At 37.8% G+C, this 16165-nt stretch overlaps 1 protein-coding gene across 1 annotated transcript in view; it reads left to right on the top strand.

Moving 5' to 3' along the window:
- Positions 1-5204: 5204 nt before the first annotated feature.
- STMN2 (stathmin 2) overlaps positions 5205-16165 on the top strand; it is a 72180-nt gene continuing 61219 nt past the window's right edge. Inside the window, exon 1 of the mRNA XM_072604946.1 lies at positions 5205-5482. Coding sequence (XP_072461047.1) covers positions 5464-5482 — 19 coding nt within the window. The 5' untranslated portion in view covers positions 5205-5463. The remainder of the gene's footprint in view (positions 5483-16165) is intronic.

The raw sequence follows: 16165 nt of genomic DNA on the forward strand, positions 1-16165 counted from the left end.
ACAAAAGGGAGATGAAAAACTAGAGGGGATGTGAAAGGAACTTATTTGTAGGGAACACTTAAGTTTTTACAAGCAATTCACAATCCAACAATGGATCATATCTTTATCATCTCAAAATTAGGTGAAAAATACAAAAAATAGAAGACCTCATTTTAATTGCTATTAATTCATTCTGAAAAGAAATTTGATTTGTAAGAACAAAATGCAGCTTTACAGGCTCTTTTACAAAAAGGTGTGCCCCATTCATATATCAGGATCATTCAGGATTCCTTGGATGAAATTATTATCATTAGTTTACAATTTGAAAAACACTATTTTTATTCATTTTTGTTTGTTTCCCACAACAACTCTATGAGGTAAATATTTCTCCCTGTCTTCCCAATTTTCCCTTTCTAGCCTTCTCCAATGTCTGGGAATGCTAAATCTCCCTCTACTGAGGCTTTATATGTATGATACTGAGAAGGCATCTAGTCCAACCCAATTATTATCAAAATCAACTGGTTTTGAGTCTGACAACTTAGTCTGGAGTCCATACTCTGAGCATTTTACAGAAAAATAATTGGGTTGTACTAGATGCCTTCTCAGGTCCCTTTCAGCTCTGAATTTCTAATCTTATGAGGCTACAGAGATCTTGTGGAGTATGTGTGTTTGTTAGAAGTTGTTTGACCTGGTTCAAATTCAGCCTCAGACACTTCTAGCTGTGTGACTTGGGGCAAGTCACTTAACCTTTCCATGCCCAGAGTTTCCTCATCTACAAAATGGGGATAATAATAACAGCACCTACCTCCTAGGGTTGTTGTGAGGATCAAAGGAGACCTTATTTGTAAGATACTTTGTAAACCTAATTCACTGATTGGACAACAGGTCCCTGCCTAGCTCAGAGTGAATGTAAATACTAAATAATAACCTTCTCTTTTACCCAGGAACCCTGAGGGTCTTCCCTTCCAGTTCAATTTTTTTTTATTATTAAATAGTCCATCCTTTGAGTAACTACTTAAAAAGGTCTATTCATTGAGTGGGTGTATCTCATTCAAAGTGAGAATCTGGTAAAACCTTAGTCTAAAATGGTGAGGGTCTCCCACTGCATCCTGGGTCATCTTCAGTCATCCTGATGAATATCTGACTACTGGACCAAGATGGCTCAGGAGGAGAAAGTGAGGCTGGTGATCTTGCAGAGCGCTGCCTCACTTAAATCCAATTCACTTGCAAGTCATGGCATCACTTCCCTGACATCATGATTCTTTTTGAGAACTAAGGACAAACACATACGTATGGTATACTGCCAAAACTTTTGTGTAGGACACCTCTTTGAAAATCGATTTGGAAAGAAATTGAGGTTTACTTCCAAACAATAAGTTCAATCCTAAAGATATTCTTCATTTCTCACTTTCTTTAGCAATTCACTTAGGATTTTGTCTTTTTTAATTGCTGATTATTATGGCAGTAAGCCATGTGACTTTAGTTGGTGATATCACCTAATTCACTTAAGCAGCTGCTCCTCAACAACTGGGAAGAAAAACCAACACCTTCACATTCAGTTCTATTCTCTGAGACAATTTCTGAACCTTCCCAACTCAAAGTAACTAAAATCTCTATTAAAAGTTCTTTGATTTCCAGGTTCCATAAATGCTGCCTTAAGTTATAAGAGTTATAGAAGAAAAGAAAGTATAAGATAAAGTAGGATTTTGCTCCCAATAGGATAGGGAGAAAATAATGAAAGTATCTCTTTGACACTGGTAGATTGCCATCATCCTCATCTACTTTCTAGTAGTAACAAGAAATATTTTTGTATTATTTATTTGAAGAAAATGGGCTTTTAAGGGGGAAGATTAAAAAGAGAATCAGAGATTTCTTAAAATAAAACTGAAGATTATGCTTATCTTACTGTGAAGTCTGAAAATACATCCCTTTTTTACCCCTTCCCCTACCTCTAAGGTTTTAAAGGACAGTCATACTTTAAAAATATAAATATAAATAAGTCATGATCAATGATTATACAGGAAAAAAAAGTTTCTATTGTCCAACTGGTAGTTACCAGATTCATTGACATGATCTTGTTTATTATTAACAACTTTCTTACTTGTAGAATTAGAAAATCTCATTGTTGGAAGGTACCTTCAAGGCCATATAGCCCAACATTACCTGAGAATCCCCTTTACAACATCTGTAATAAATGATTATATATCTTTCACTTGAAAGCTTTAAGTAAAATGGAACATGCTATCTCTTTGAGATATCCCATTCCATTTGAAGGAAGCATTGGTTTTAAATTTCCCTTACATCAAATCTAAATCTACATCTGTAATATATATGGCATGGCCTAGAGGACCTTCACCATTACTTCTTTACCTGTAAATGTGGTCTCAGAACTTAAGAAAGTAAACAAGGTATGGCCTTACAAGGAAAAAGAATGTCATGTCCATTAACATCCTTCTTATGAGTGATGTTGTGTACAATCCAACCCTAGTTTTGGGGCCATTTCATATTACACTGTTGAATTATTGCGCTTGAAGTCCACTGACTCCCAGTTTGAAGTCCAAGAAAAACTAAAAGTCACTCTGCTGATCTTTTTTTCAAATATTAAATTCTGGGTATAACACCTTCCATTTTCATCAACTATCTTTCATATGATATTGGCTCCTTAACATACTGATTGCCTTCCCTCCTCTGCCTGACATAGCTGAAAAATAGCACTTTCTCTCTATTATATCATTCCTTTCTAAGGGGATAACTTCCAACTACAAGGTATCTAGCTATTCAAAATTTAAAACTCATAGAAACTGGCCCTGTACACTCTGATCATTTGCTTTTTCTATCCATTTCTATAGGAATGTTCCATTTACATCCACTTACCTAGAAATGAAAAATTGATGGCCATTCTAGTGTTTTTCCCACCTGAGAGGTTGACATTTCTTTACAATATGCCTACAGAATGTGCTAGACCTCTTTCTACCATGATTTGCAGAATTTCATTTTTCCCAGAGGTCTGAGTAGAATAGCTCATTGATGAGGTAAGCAAGTAGAGGCTAAAGTATTATTCATACAGTTACCCTAAGATTTCTCATCTTAAGACTAATAACTATTTCTCTTAGTATGAGTTAACCATAACATTTAAAGTAGGAAATGACAAAAGTCAGAAAAAGTAATCATTTATATTTGTATTCTCAATATTTCTGTCTTTATTTTGTCTGCTGTGTCATATCCCACATACCTTTCTATGACAGGAAAAATGATTTCTAATTTTCCCGATAGGGGGATAATTTTATTGATCTCTATTTTATTTGAGGTTTTCTTCACGATTCAGCAGATCAGAAACTCTACAGTTCTGTTGGCTGCCTAACATTTAATGAAGGGTTTATGGAGTTGAAATTATGTGTCATAGTTTATAATAGCCATGGGATTTTATTTCAGCACCAAGGAGAGTGCTCTGTTTCCTAAACCCTTTCAAACCTAGATTGTAGTTTTCAAAACAGCATGTAAACTAGAATACATGCATCCCAGTTTACATACATATGTATAAACTTATATTGAAGAAGTATTTTAACAGGATCCCAAGAAAAAACATTCATATAAACATTTCTTTTCACTTTAGTAAAACACTGGGGTGAAATTGTGTAGTTCTGGTCAATTTATGCTTGTAAATCTATTTTTACATGCTTATAATAAAAATAAGTTGCATATTATTTATTCTGTTTTCTTTGGAACTGTCTTTCATCATTTGTATATTTTGCTATACTTAAGATCATTTTTTTACTTAGATCTCAGCAGAATGAAGGATCAAGGGAATAACACTCAGTAAAATTCCAATTTAATATGACCTGCCCTTAATAATAGTAACTCAAATTCATATAGTTCTTTAACACTTATGCAAAATTTTCATCACAACTACTCTGAAGCAAATAGAGTATGTATTATTTATCTCTATTTTACACAGGAGGAATAGACTCAGAGAGGATAACAGGCATACCAAAAGTCAGAAAACTACTAAATGTGAAATCTGGGGTTCAGAACTAGGTCTCTCCTAACACTAGATGCAATACTTTTCCCTACTATACCATGCTACCACTAATGAAAAGGCACTTTGTATCTCTAACCCAAGAAGTGTGCTTTGACCTTTCACTTTAACAACTCCCCCTCTCCAAACAAAGGAAAATTTTTAGAGCCAGTGAAAGTATACCCCAGAGAATGCTTTTGGTCAGTCTCACTTTAGCTTTCACTCAGTGTGGAAATTAATCAGCCTTCCTGATCCCTTAGAAGTCTCTAAGACTGAAAATGATAGGATCATAGATTTGAAGCTAGGAGGAATTTTGGAGACCTTCATTTCCAGTTCCTTCATTTTACGTATTAGGAAACTGATGCTCCAGAGGGGTTAAGTCACTTGTCCAATGCAACATAGCAAATATCTGTACTAGAGTTTGAACCCATGTATTCAGAGTTCTAAATCCTCTAAAATAATCATATTTCTTGAATGCTACTTCTCCATCAGCTCAGAAATCCTATTCCATTACAATACAGGAAAGCAAACACCATACACAGAGTTAGTTATCCCATCATTGAGTAGACCTCTGAGGAAATTAGTGACACTTTAAGATTCCTGGTTCAGTCTTACCAAAGAACAAAGAACTATAAAGTAGTGCCTGACCTTTTCCATGGTAGCACTAAAGATAGAAAGACTATAAAAATACTAAAAAGTGGTTCCTAAAATTACTAAATTTTTTTAATTTTAATAAAATTACTAAAAAGGTGACAGAGAGCTATATATGTGTGTATGCATGTATGCGTGAATATATATTCTATACACACATATACATATGTATATGTGTGTAAATACATACATATAATATATATGTAGGTTAAAATCCAGTTTAATAATAAAAGTTTCTCTTTCTAAAAGTAGCAATCCCGACAATCCAAGTATCCAATTGTCATTATCTTCAAACACCTCTAAATTATTCTGTCTCTTTGATCAAATCTCAAATCTATGCAATAAAACATGTGTGAATAATGTTGTCTCCCTCCCACTCCCCACCCCCACCCCCACCCCCACCCCCCAGGTAGGCAAAGACCAGCTCTCAGCTCCAAGAGGCTTCTCATGTTAAGGCACCAAACATTCTACATGGACTGTACTATTAAGCCCCCTAAAATGGGGGGAGCTGCCTGAGAAGTACTGATTTCCATTTCAAACTGCATTTTGGCACTTTGTACTCCAGCACCATTGGCAGATCAATATTTAATGCTTGGAGATTCTGACTCTGCAGGAGTCATGTCAGGGGACCTCCAGAGCCAATCTGCTTGGACTGAGAAGTGATAATTATTCATGGGCTCCTGCCTCCTGCTCTTTCTCTTCCACAGCCCCACTCTGCAGACTCAGTGCCTTATTCAGTCTTCTCTCTCTCTCTCCGCTGCTGTAGCTGGACCCCTTTGCCTTCCCCACCTCTGAGCATCCATCCGCATATCTCTACAATGGCTAAAACAGCAATGGGTAAGAAATCCGTTTTTACTCCTTTAGCTTTTTTCCTGAAGACGATGGCACAGACTGTCCCTTGGGTTTTTAAAAAAGAGTTTGGCGTGGTTTATAAAGAAAAATATGCTATTGGTAATATCAAAAACTAGAAGCTAGGAAAGAGAGGAGATGAAGAACTGAACAGCCTTGGGTGCGGTGAGGGAGGGTGGAGAGGGGAATCTTTTGAAATCTCAATGAAGAATTACTCCAGAGTCACAGGGGCAGGTAAGTTGGTTTCTCACCCATAAAGGTTTTATTTAGTCTTAATAGCCCCTCAGTGGGGGAAAAAGTTACATCAACCACCTCTCTCTTAAATGTAGGAAAGCACTATATAGAAAGCCAGAAACTGGAGTTATGAGAAAGCTTTACACTGCCAGTCTAACGTTCTTCTTTTTTTTCCAGTTTTCCCCCTAGTAAACCAGAAGAAATGAGAAGGGGGAGGAAGGGTGGCGAAAAGAAAGGAAGAGGGGAAAAACCCAAAGTCAAACTGATTCCAACTCTGAGGTTGGAGGTTGGGTGGGGAAAAGGAGAGAGAATAGGGTGAAATAATTCGTTTTGACTAGTTAGCTAACCCGCTAGTATTGAAGAAGGGAGCAGCCGCTCCTTTGTTTGGGGGGAGGGGAGACTAGTAGAAAGGGGAAGAAGTCAAGAACAGTGGAAAGGGTGTGGGAAGGTGGGGGTGGTGGGAGGGTGCCGGGTGGGGAGCTGCAGGGGCGGGGTTGGGGAGGAGAAGGATGGAGGGAGGGTGGTTCAGAGGAAGATTGCGTTGGGTTTCTTTGTGTGAGGCTGAGCGTTCCTGTGGGGAGGGCACCTGCAGAGCTCAGTGCCACACACTCCAGCAGCCCAGCACAATGCAGACAGACCCCACCCATCTGCTTGAGACTGCTGCTGCTACTGCTTCCTCGTCCTCTTCCTCCCAGAAGCGCTAGGGCGCTCTCGCTCGCGATCTCTCTCTCTCTCTCTCTCTCTCTCTCTCTCTCTCTCTCTCTCTCTCTCTCTCTCTCTCTCTCTCTCTCTCTCTCTCTCTCTCTCTCTCTTTCTCTCTCTCTCTCCCCGCCCCCTCCCCATCTATCTATCTCTTTGCCAGCTTAGCATATCAGAAATCTAGGGAAGGGCAGGAGCACGAGTGGAAAATAGAAGGACAAAATATAAGGAGATCCTGCCCTGCATTTGGGTAAAGAGGGCACGCACCGGATTATAAAGGTGTGTCTCTCAGTTTCTAAACCGTGGATCTAGAGATTATCCCTTTTTCCATTCAATCATTTTATTGTTTAGGAGATGGATGTACTTTAGAAAAACAAATGAATGTATCTGATCTTATTCCTTTTTAAAAACGGGATAATTAGATGTTGATAATAAGTAAGTCTCAATACCATTCGACCATCATATTTGTAACCCAAGGCAGATTACTTAAGAATTTTTTTTCCTTTCCAATTGTTTTGTATCACTACAACCAAACTGGCCTTGCATACAATAGTTTTCACGAAACTGTGGCCTCCTCCCTTTGGGGAGAAAGCAAAGGGGAGGATAGAAAGAAGAGAGGAGGCAAGGTGTGTCCAGTAGCTCCTGCATCTGGGCACGCCTCCAGGACAGTGAATGCAGTATGAGGGAAAGAAATGAAAGGAGGAGGATAGAGCAGGCTTCCTGTGGGGCGTTTAGCCCTCCAGCCCCACCCGCCGCGTTAGGGTGCCTCCTGCTCTCCAAGTCAGAAAGGCCTGAAATGCAGGAAGAGGGTGTGGCTCCGGAGGTCCGCAAATATGGTCACCCTCTTTTGCCGCGGTTCGCAGTGCGCCCACGCTCCCCTCCAGGCACTTATCCACCTGAGTTTACTGACCCAGCCCAAACCCCGCCCTACCCATTCTTTTGCATCGATATCTACGCTTGCTACTTAGAGGGGAGCACTGGACCCTCAGAAAGTCTCAGACTTTGAAGCATAGTGGGAGTAGCCCCAGCCCATTCCCACTACACAAAGCCTTCCTGGCCTGCCCTCCCTTCTCATCCCCTCCCCGCCCCATCCCCAGCACAGCCCCGCGCAGACCAACATGCGGAGATGTGCCCTTTACTCGGAGCCCCTCCCCCGACAGCCCGCAGAAGCCATCTAGGGACATTCTACCCTCCTCTCATCACCCACACCCACCCATTTTCATCAGTCAAGCTCTGAGGGGTCGGAAAAATTGTATCTTCCTTCCAACCCCACTGCCCAGTCTCCCTAGATCTCTGCTTTTCCCTATGGAAAGGAACCTGAGCTAGCGGAAACCAGTCCCACCCGCCACCACCCCACCCCACCCCATCCCACCCCATCCCACTCCATCTCAAAGATACCCCTGGAAGTCTAAAAGAATTGGGGGTGGAAAGAGGAGGGAATTATGAAATAGGAGAGGGGCATAGCGCGACAGAAAATAGCTGGATATGCAAATCTACTGAGGCCGGAGTTGTGGGAGGGTAGCCAACCCTGCAGTGCTGGACGCGCCCTCCTCCCGCAGTTCGTGCTCCCCATTGCAGTAGTCTAGTGATGATACCAGTCTGGTATTGGGTATTCGTAGTCTGAGAAATTCGTCCCAGCAAGATTCCCACTCCACCCCTACCTTCTTCCCCCGTCCCCCGCCCCTAAGATTCCTTCGTGTTTGCCTAAGGTTCTCTCCCTACATCCCTAAAAACTAGGGAGGGGTTCTGTGTCGGGGGAAAAGACCCCCCCAAAACCATCCAACCCTCCCCGAGATAATTGAATCTGCCTCTCAACATTCAGTTCCTTCCCCGCCCCCATCCCCTTCCCCTTCTCGACTAGTCACGTCCTAATTACCCAGTGGCCTTATTGTTTGCATAAATAATTGGGGAGATTGTTTCAAATCTTTCAAGATATCTTTAATTTTTTTTTAAATAGTCCGGGGGAAACGAGACAAGTTTTTCTGAAATAAGATTATATAGCCCCTTTTCTTTCCCCTTTCTCCCCACTGAGAGGCAGAGACGTTTAAAACTCTCTCTTCACTGTATAGATGTATAAAGTTATATAGGTCCTGTAAACATTTAAATGTTGTAAAGATTATTTGTCACCGTATTGTGAGAGTGTGTATATGTGCCCACGATGGATGCCCGTGCCTTTGAAAAGAAAAGGGGTGGTTTGCCAAGGACTGATTGAAAAATTGGCGTCAAGTTGGTCCGTGAAGTTATAATGGGTGAAAAAATATTACTAAGGTTTCATTTCCTTCAGTACAGACTTTGCAAGGTTAAAAATGTGTAAAAAATAAAATCGTCATTTTAAGATTAGCTTTTCCCATTGCTGGTAGGTTAGTAGCATGTGTTGTGAACTAAATTATCTCAATTCTGAATTAAAACCCTGGTGGTGAAATGGAAATCACCATCACCCTGAGCAGACACCCAGCTGCCAGGAGGAGGCAACACAAGCACCCTCCCTAGCGGCAGTTAACATGAATTGGCAAATTTAGCAATCAAGTCAAATTCTGCGATGCTAAATCATTTGCTAAAATATTAAAAACGAGTTTGATGATCATTCCGTTTATGAATGCTGAATCTGTTGTTTGGTGGTGGTGGTGGTTTTTTCTTAGTCATTACACAATTATTGCATGCGATATGTTTGCTGGGTGAGATGTGGTCTTTAGCCTTCAGATATCTTCTGGGTGATTTTTATTCTGGATTAGAGAAGAAATAGAATTAACAAGGACTTGACACACAAAAATTAAAATATGCATGTTGATTATGCTACATAATTAACTAAGTGAATATTCCAGAGATTTGGGTACTGTTTCAGGATGACGATAAAAATGAAAGTGCACAAACAATGGGGCTCTTGGGCTGTTGCCGAGTGAGTAATATAACGCAGGAAAATCAAGCTTCGGGTGATTGACTTTACCCATTGTAGATGAGTAGATTAAATATTATAAAGGGTCCTACCCAAATGATGTCTGTCCAAACATTTTTTATTTTAGGAAGAAATATGTTCTTGAAAAGTACAGTGACTTGTGCTATGAGGTCCCAGAACTTTCATTGCAGAGCCAAGTTCAGTTTCCTTGTGATTCCTCATACCTGTTTGGGATTTGTTTTCTGGTGGTGGTGATGGAGTTGGCTATTGTTGTTTTTGCAGTTACACATTTTAACACGCAAAAATGTTTTTGTTGTTTAAGGAATTACCTTTGTTCTAACTATTGACACTAATTGAATTTTCTTTCAAAAGATTTTTTTGCTCTTTTTTTAAGTGTCATTTTAGTATATTTTAGTTCATTTTCACTTCAAGCATTTGTGGTCATGGGTTGAACTGTGAGATGAATCTTTGCTTGTTAAATCAGCACAAATATCACATATCAAATAGGTCTTTTCCTGCTAGTCAAAATAGTATACAATTCCAAGTTTTACTCAGACTTTAAAAAGTATATTTCATTGTCTCAAGAACAGAACCACATCATATTCAGTGAAATGAAGAGTTACTACATAAATAATTTAAAATAAAAACTTTCCTTGGTACTCTGTTGACATTTCAATAGCTATGAAACAAAATGGCAAGGGGAGAGGGGAGGTGTAGAATAAGGTTACACAACTAAGCAAAATGGGATAAGGTGCTGATTTATTCCTACTGAAAGAGACCTCAGAGGCTTTGTAGGACAAACTGTCTCCAAGATTAGGAATTTGTCAACAGCAGCTATACGTATGATCCTCTAGCCTCAGTTTAAAGACCTCTGTGGACAGGAACCTCCTATCTTCTGAGCAGCCTTTTCCCTTTTGAGACAGTACAATTAAGAAGCTTTCTTAATCCAGAAATATTATCTGGCTCCTTGTCATTTTCACCTATTTTTTCTTTTACTACAATTATATCTCTTCTGTATGTCTTTCAGAAACATCAATCCCCACGCCAGGCAGCTCCCTCCAATCTTCTCCAAATTAAAAATCACTGGTTCCTCCAACCAATTCACTGTGAGAAAAGATGTCTAATCACCCGGCTGTTTTGGTTACACTACTTTTAACCTGCTCTGATTTTTCGTGTCTCTTCAAAAGCGTAGTATCAGTCTTCTGACATGATAATCCAGATGTGGCCTAATCAAATCACCTCTAGTTTTCTGGATATCATGCTTCTATTAAGATCAAAATCAGGTACCAACAATCTATACCATTTTTAAAATATGAAATAATCATTTATATAATAATTACATAAGTAATAATGATCGAATAATGCCAACAAGCCAAATATGGGAATTGGGGGGAGGAGTTTTATTGTGTTCTAAATGAAAAACTGTTGACGCTCCTCACATTCACAAGATCACTGCCCAAATGAGGGTTGGATACACTTGGAGTTACAACAGGTAGAATTCTATGCTTAGATACACATGCCTGGGAGTCAGGTCATCTTTCATGTTTGTATAGTGCTTCCCCATTTATAAGTATTTTCTGTCCAAACATGCTAAAATTGAACTTTAATTTACACTAACTTCTAATTAGATCCTAGGCCTACCATTCTAGTTTTTCCCAATAGTTGTCTCCACAGCTATGAAACAACTAGCCTACAGTGATGAAAAAATCATTGACCCTCAACATGGACCCACAGACAGTTCTATTGAGGAAAATCTGCCTTGTAATATTTGAATACTGTAAGAGTGATCAATGAGGTAGGTGCTCCCTGGGCCTCAACTATTCCCAGGCTGAGAGCAGACCAGATTTGTCAGCTGCAGTAACCCTTTTGTAATGGTAGCGCAAACTGTAGCATGCTGGACTAGAAATTTCTCTGAAAAAAAAAAAAAAACAAGAAAAAGAAAAGAATTAAAAAGAAATATATCTATTATTGGGCCCTGAAAAAGTTAAAGAGTATACAAGTACTAACAGCCTAATGGAACTTTGCCCCTGTACACTCCCAAATACTCACCCTGGAATGAATAATGAATGATTTAGAAAGTTACTGGGCAGTGAAAAGCAAATGGAACTAGGGGTCAGGAAACCTGAACCCTAGTGTCAGTGATGTCTCTGACTCACATGGGACTGAGAGAGCCCATCCCCTCCATGACCCTCAGTTTGAGTATTTGTAAGATGTCATCCAAAAAATTTAGATGACAATTATGATTCCTGGGATTCCTTTAGCCTCTAAAATGTCTACTTTGCAAGTTCCAACATCTGTTCTAAATATTACCTTTGTGGGTCAAAAGAGTTAATGTAACAACTTTTAAAGATGACAGATCAACAGGAGTAGCTTGGGCCCTGACATAATCTGGTTTCATTGCATTATTTTTCAGTGTGCTTTCATAAATTGTTTATTTTTATGCCTTTACATTGTTTTTGGCATAGCAGAGATTTATATACATCCAAGACAGCAGCAAACTGAACGCTGACAATTACAATATGATTTAGGAAAAGAACATTTTATTAATTTTGGTTTTATTAATATTTATATTATTTTCTATTCAAAATTCCTACTTCCTCTGCCTCACTCCCACAAACTCAATGTGATTTTATTTGGGAAATTTCAATTTTAAACTAATTTTTTTCTGATCCTAAAATTTCATTTGATTAGAGTGAGGAAACTCCCTCTCTCCATATAGAGGCATAGCTATCAGCAGCAATATTCAAACCAAGATTCTAAAGTCAGCTCTGTATTTATTATGCTATGCTGCTTCTCAATTCTTGATTTGTTAATATTTGTTGGACATCTACTGCATAAGGCATGCTACCTACTAGATTCTTAGTTAATTTTTTACTTTAAAATTGCTTTTGTTTTAAAGAAAGAAGGAAAAGAAAAATGTTTGATTCAATTAGGATTTTTTTTCACATTTGCTTTGGTAGAATACACTCATATTTCATATTATCAGAATATCTATCTAAGGAATAATTTTATAATTCCAGGTAGTCTATGATACTTACAATTACCTGCTAAATGGCATGAAACATAAATACTCTGGAAATGTAAAATTCTTTCCTGCATCTGATCCTCATTGTTAAAGTAGTATACCTCGACATTTTCAAAATCATGGCCATTTCTATAACTATTTAATGAGGTTTCATTTTCAAATTCAAGAAATATTCAATACAGTTAAGTTTGTGCAATATGTACAAAGGTTACTAAATAATAATCTATAAACAATCAATAAGAAGTTAAAAATGATAATGATCGTTTCAGTGGGAAGAGAGTACTATAAATGCAGGGGAGAGAATACAAATAGAAGGGGTCACCTGAGCTAAGCTTTTAAAGTAGCCAGAGATTCTAATTAAGAAATTAGGAAGGAAATTAGGTAGGAAAATAGATATTGGGAAATTTATAAAACAAAGGACTTAATTCTGCCTGCATTACTTGGGTATTCATTTTATTGCATTTTTTAAGTCTCCATGCTAAGTCTTAATAAATGTATTGCCCTATCACTTTTTAAAGACTTATCTGATAAATTAAAATACAGACATCTCCTTTCTGAGAGAACGGATTTTTGCATTGTCATACATCAGTAATTGGAGATTTTCTAAGAGAGGTACAGCAGAAGTCTCACAATTATGGCATAGAAAATGAAAATGTGAGTGTGTGTTTGTGCCTAAGAAACTGATTCCAAGAAGTAATGAAGAGGCCTTTTCTCAGCTGGCAACATAAGTGCAAAGGATTGAATTATCACTTAATATTGATGACTATGCATTATGTAGAGTCTATTGATCAAGGTACAAGAAGAGCTCAGCCCTCAGACCTTCAGCACTAATGAACTGAAATTATTTCAAAACCTAAAGGAATTAAGACAAAGAGCTGAGAATCCCTAAGGTTGGACATAACTCAGCTTATTTTTCAATATAACCCATACCCTGGATATTACATTTTCATCTCTAGAAAAATCTTTTTTAAAAAAACTTACTCTCAAACTTGGATATATGTTTGTCTTTTGCTGTGTTGTGGTGATGGTTGCTGTTATCTTTAAACTGGCCATGCAATGGAAGGGAAGGCTTTCTAATTTCAAGAGGATTCAGCCTTTTGACTGCCTGCTAGAGACTGATTTTCCAGCAAATTCTACCCCAAAAAGTATTGTTCTTAGAAATAACACCAAGGATACCATGAGTACTGAAAAAAAAATGCCTGTGAAAGGCAGTGAATCATAAACACCCTACAGAATCTCAAGTTGTACTTACTTTTATGACTGAGAAAATGAGCATCATATTTGAAAATATCTTTTTGACTATAGACATCCCCAAATGACATTTTCTCATTCATTGCCAGTGAATGTACAAATACATATACGTATGTATTAGTGCATTAAAACATTGGCCTAAGAATTAACAGGATATTCTCCTGTATTTGTTGAGGCAGGATTGAACTCCCAAGGGACCCCTTTCTTTGTTAGCTGAATGTGTTGTTTCAAACTCCTATTCTCATCTCTCTTCCACTAAAAGGATCATTTTTCTTGCCTGGGTGCAAATGTCAGCTCATCCATGTGTGATGATAACCCTCTACCCTTACATGTATGTAATGTCAGAGAAGCTCTCCAACCTTGGAGGTTTTTCCTACAATTCTCCTATTTTATATGGAACATAAGTTTTCCTTGTCCTCTAAAGTCACACTCACTTTGGCCAAGAAGTATCTTGAAAAAGCTATGTGTATAGTTTTAACAGTGGGCCTTGGGCTTATTCAAATACTTGACATGTTCTTAAGCTTTATGAGAAATTAAGCTGTGAAACATTGTTGGGCCAACTGTATTCTCTTCTAAGATATGGAATGCATGATTATATAATGCTTCATCCAAGGTCAGGACAACTATGTTTAAGATCCAATGTTCTCTCTACTATGACTATATTTTTCTCAGGATAAGTTTCTTTTAGCTGTTGAATCTCACTGAAAATAATGAATTCCAGAATGATTCCTTTGCCTTTCTAATAAAACGGAATGTTGATTTTTTTATGCCATGCTGGTTTTAAGAAAAAATTTCTTAGATTTGGACTTAAGATATGTATATGGCTCAAAGGTTAACATCCTTCCCAAGCATTAAATATAACCTTAAGTCCTCCTTTATCTCCTTTACCTCACATGGATGCAGATAGAAAAGATCTGTGAGAAAGCTGTGAATCCCCCTGTGAAGCATTTTAATTATCTTTTAATAAATGAAGCAGGCTCATCATTTGCCAAAGAGACATTTGCCGTAGTAACACTTGTGTTTATATAACCCATTTTATTAGTCATGATTAAAGATAACATTTAGCCATTTTGTATGTATTTGTTCTCACAAACCACTTTTATGTGAACGTAAAGGTTAATTAATGCATTTGAGCAGTGGTTTTCCCAGTGATAGAAAAATACAGCCTCTCTAGTTGTTGATGTTTAAGGCACCATACAGATGCCTATCTCCAAATAAACTTCAGATTATGATGTAAGTCTGTAATACAAACACTTAAGACTTTTCTCTTTTATAATTTTGGTTGCTTTTAAGGTTGTAGTCTTGAGTACTTTGAAGCATTATCATGACTGTATTTTTTTCTGTAAGCAAGAAGTAGATAATTACAGTCCTCACATGGAATTTTAATAAATAATCATTTCTCCATTTTCATAGGAGAAGTAGATGTTTTATAACTGAATGATTTTTTCATGGACATTGTAAAGTGATCCATGTGAAAGTGCTTATTTAACAGTTACCGATCCAGAACAATCCCATTGCAGCCAGAAGAACTGGCTCATTTACTATTGTCCTATGCACCCACAGACTCATAGAACTTCAGAGTTAGAAGAGAATACACCAGCCTTTTAATTCAACCTGTACATGAACAAGAATTTCTACTGTAACACATATAAGTTGCCATCCAATCATTCCTTGAAGACCTCTGATGAGGACAAATTCATTATAGCAATAATCATATCTATACATATATACATGCATATATAGATATAATTATCATACATATAATTAATATACGTGCAACATACATAGCATATACCTGTATGTATATATGTATAGATATATACATTTGATCCTCACAACACTAGGAAGGAGGTGTTGTTATTATCCCTATTTTACATATAAGGAAACTGAGGCAATCAGAGGTTCAGTGACTTGTCCAGAGTCACCATGTTAGTGTTTGTGGTTAAACTTGAACTCACATCTTCCTGACACCATGTCCAGTGCTCAGTCCACCGTGCCACCAGCTGCCTCCTGACCATACTTCCAAGGCAGCCCAACCCACTTGCGGTTAGCTCTGATAGAGGAAGATCTTTATTACATCAATCTTAAATTTTCCTCTTTGTAACTTCCAGCTCATTCTACCCTTTGGAGCTATCTAGTCAGCACATTATCAATAATGTGTAAGTTTTATGTTTCAATTCTATGTCTTTATATCAGAATTAAGAGTACTAATTATATTTTACAAATAAATAATTAAGCAAACCCACAAATATATTGATGAGAAGATTAGCTAAGACCTAAATTACATTTTGGAGGAAATACATCTGTCACTTGAAGCTGTAGAGTTAAGTGTTCATGTAATGAACAACTCCATTTATAGTGCATGTAGTTTGATCTCCTGGTAGCCACAGACCTAGTTCATACTCCATGATCAAATTTATTTTCTTATCTTTATATAATCTATTCTAAGCCACAAGCTTTAATTAAGCACTTAATGTGCACAAAGCACCATGCTAGGCACTGGGGATACAAAGATAAAACAAAAAGCAATCCCTACTCTCAAAGAGCTTATATTCTACATTCAAGTAAT

Source organism: Notamacropus eugenii, chromosome 4, assembly GCF_028372415.1.
Source record: "Notamacropus eugenii isolate mMacEug1 chromosome 4, mMacEug1.pri_v2, whole genome shotgun sequence".
Lineage (NCBI taxonomy): Eukaryota > Metazoa > Chordata > Mammalia > Diprotodontia > Macropodidae > Notamacropus > Notamacropus eugenii.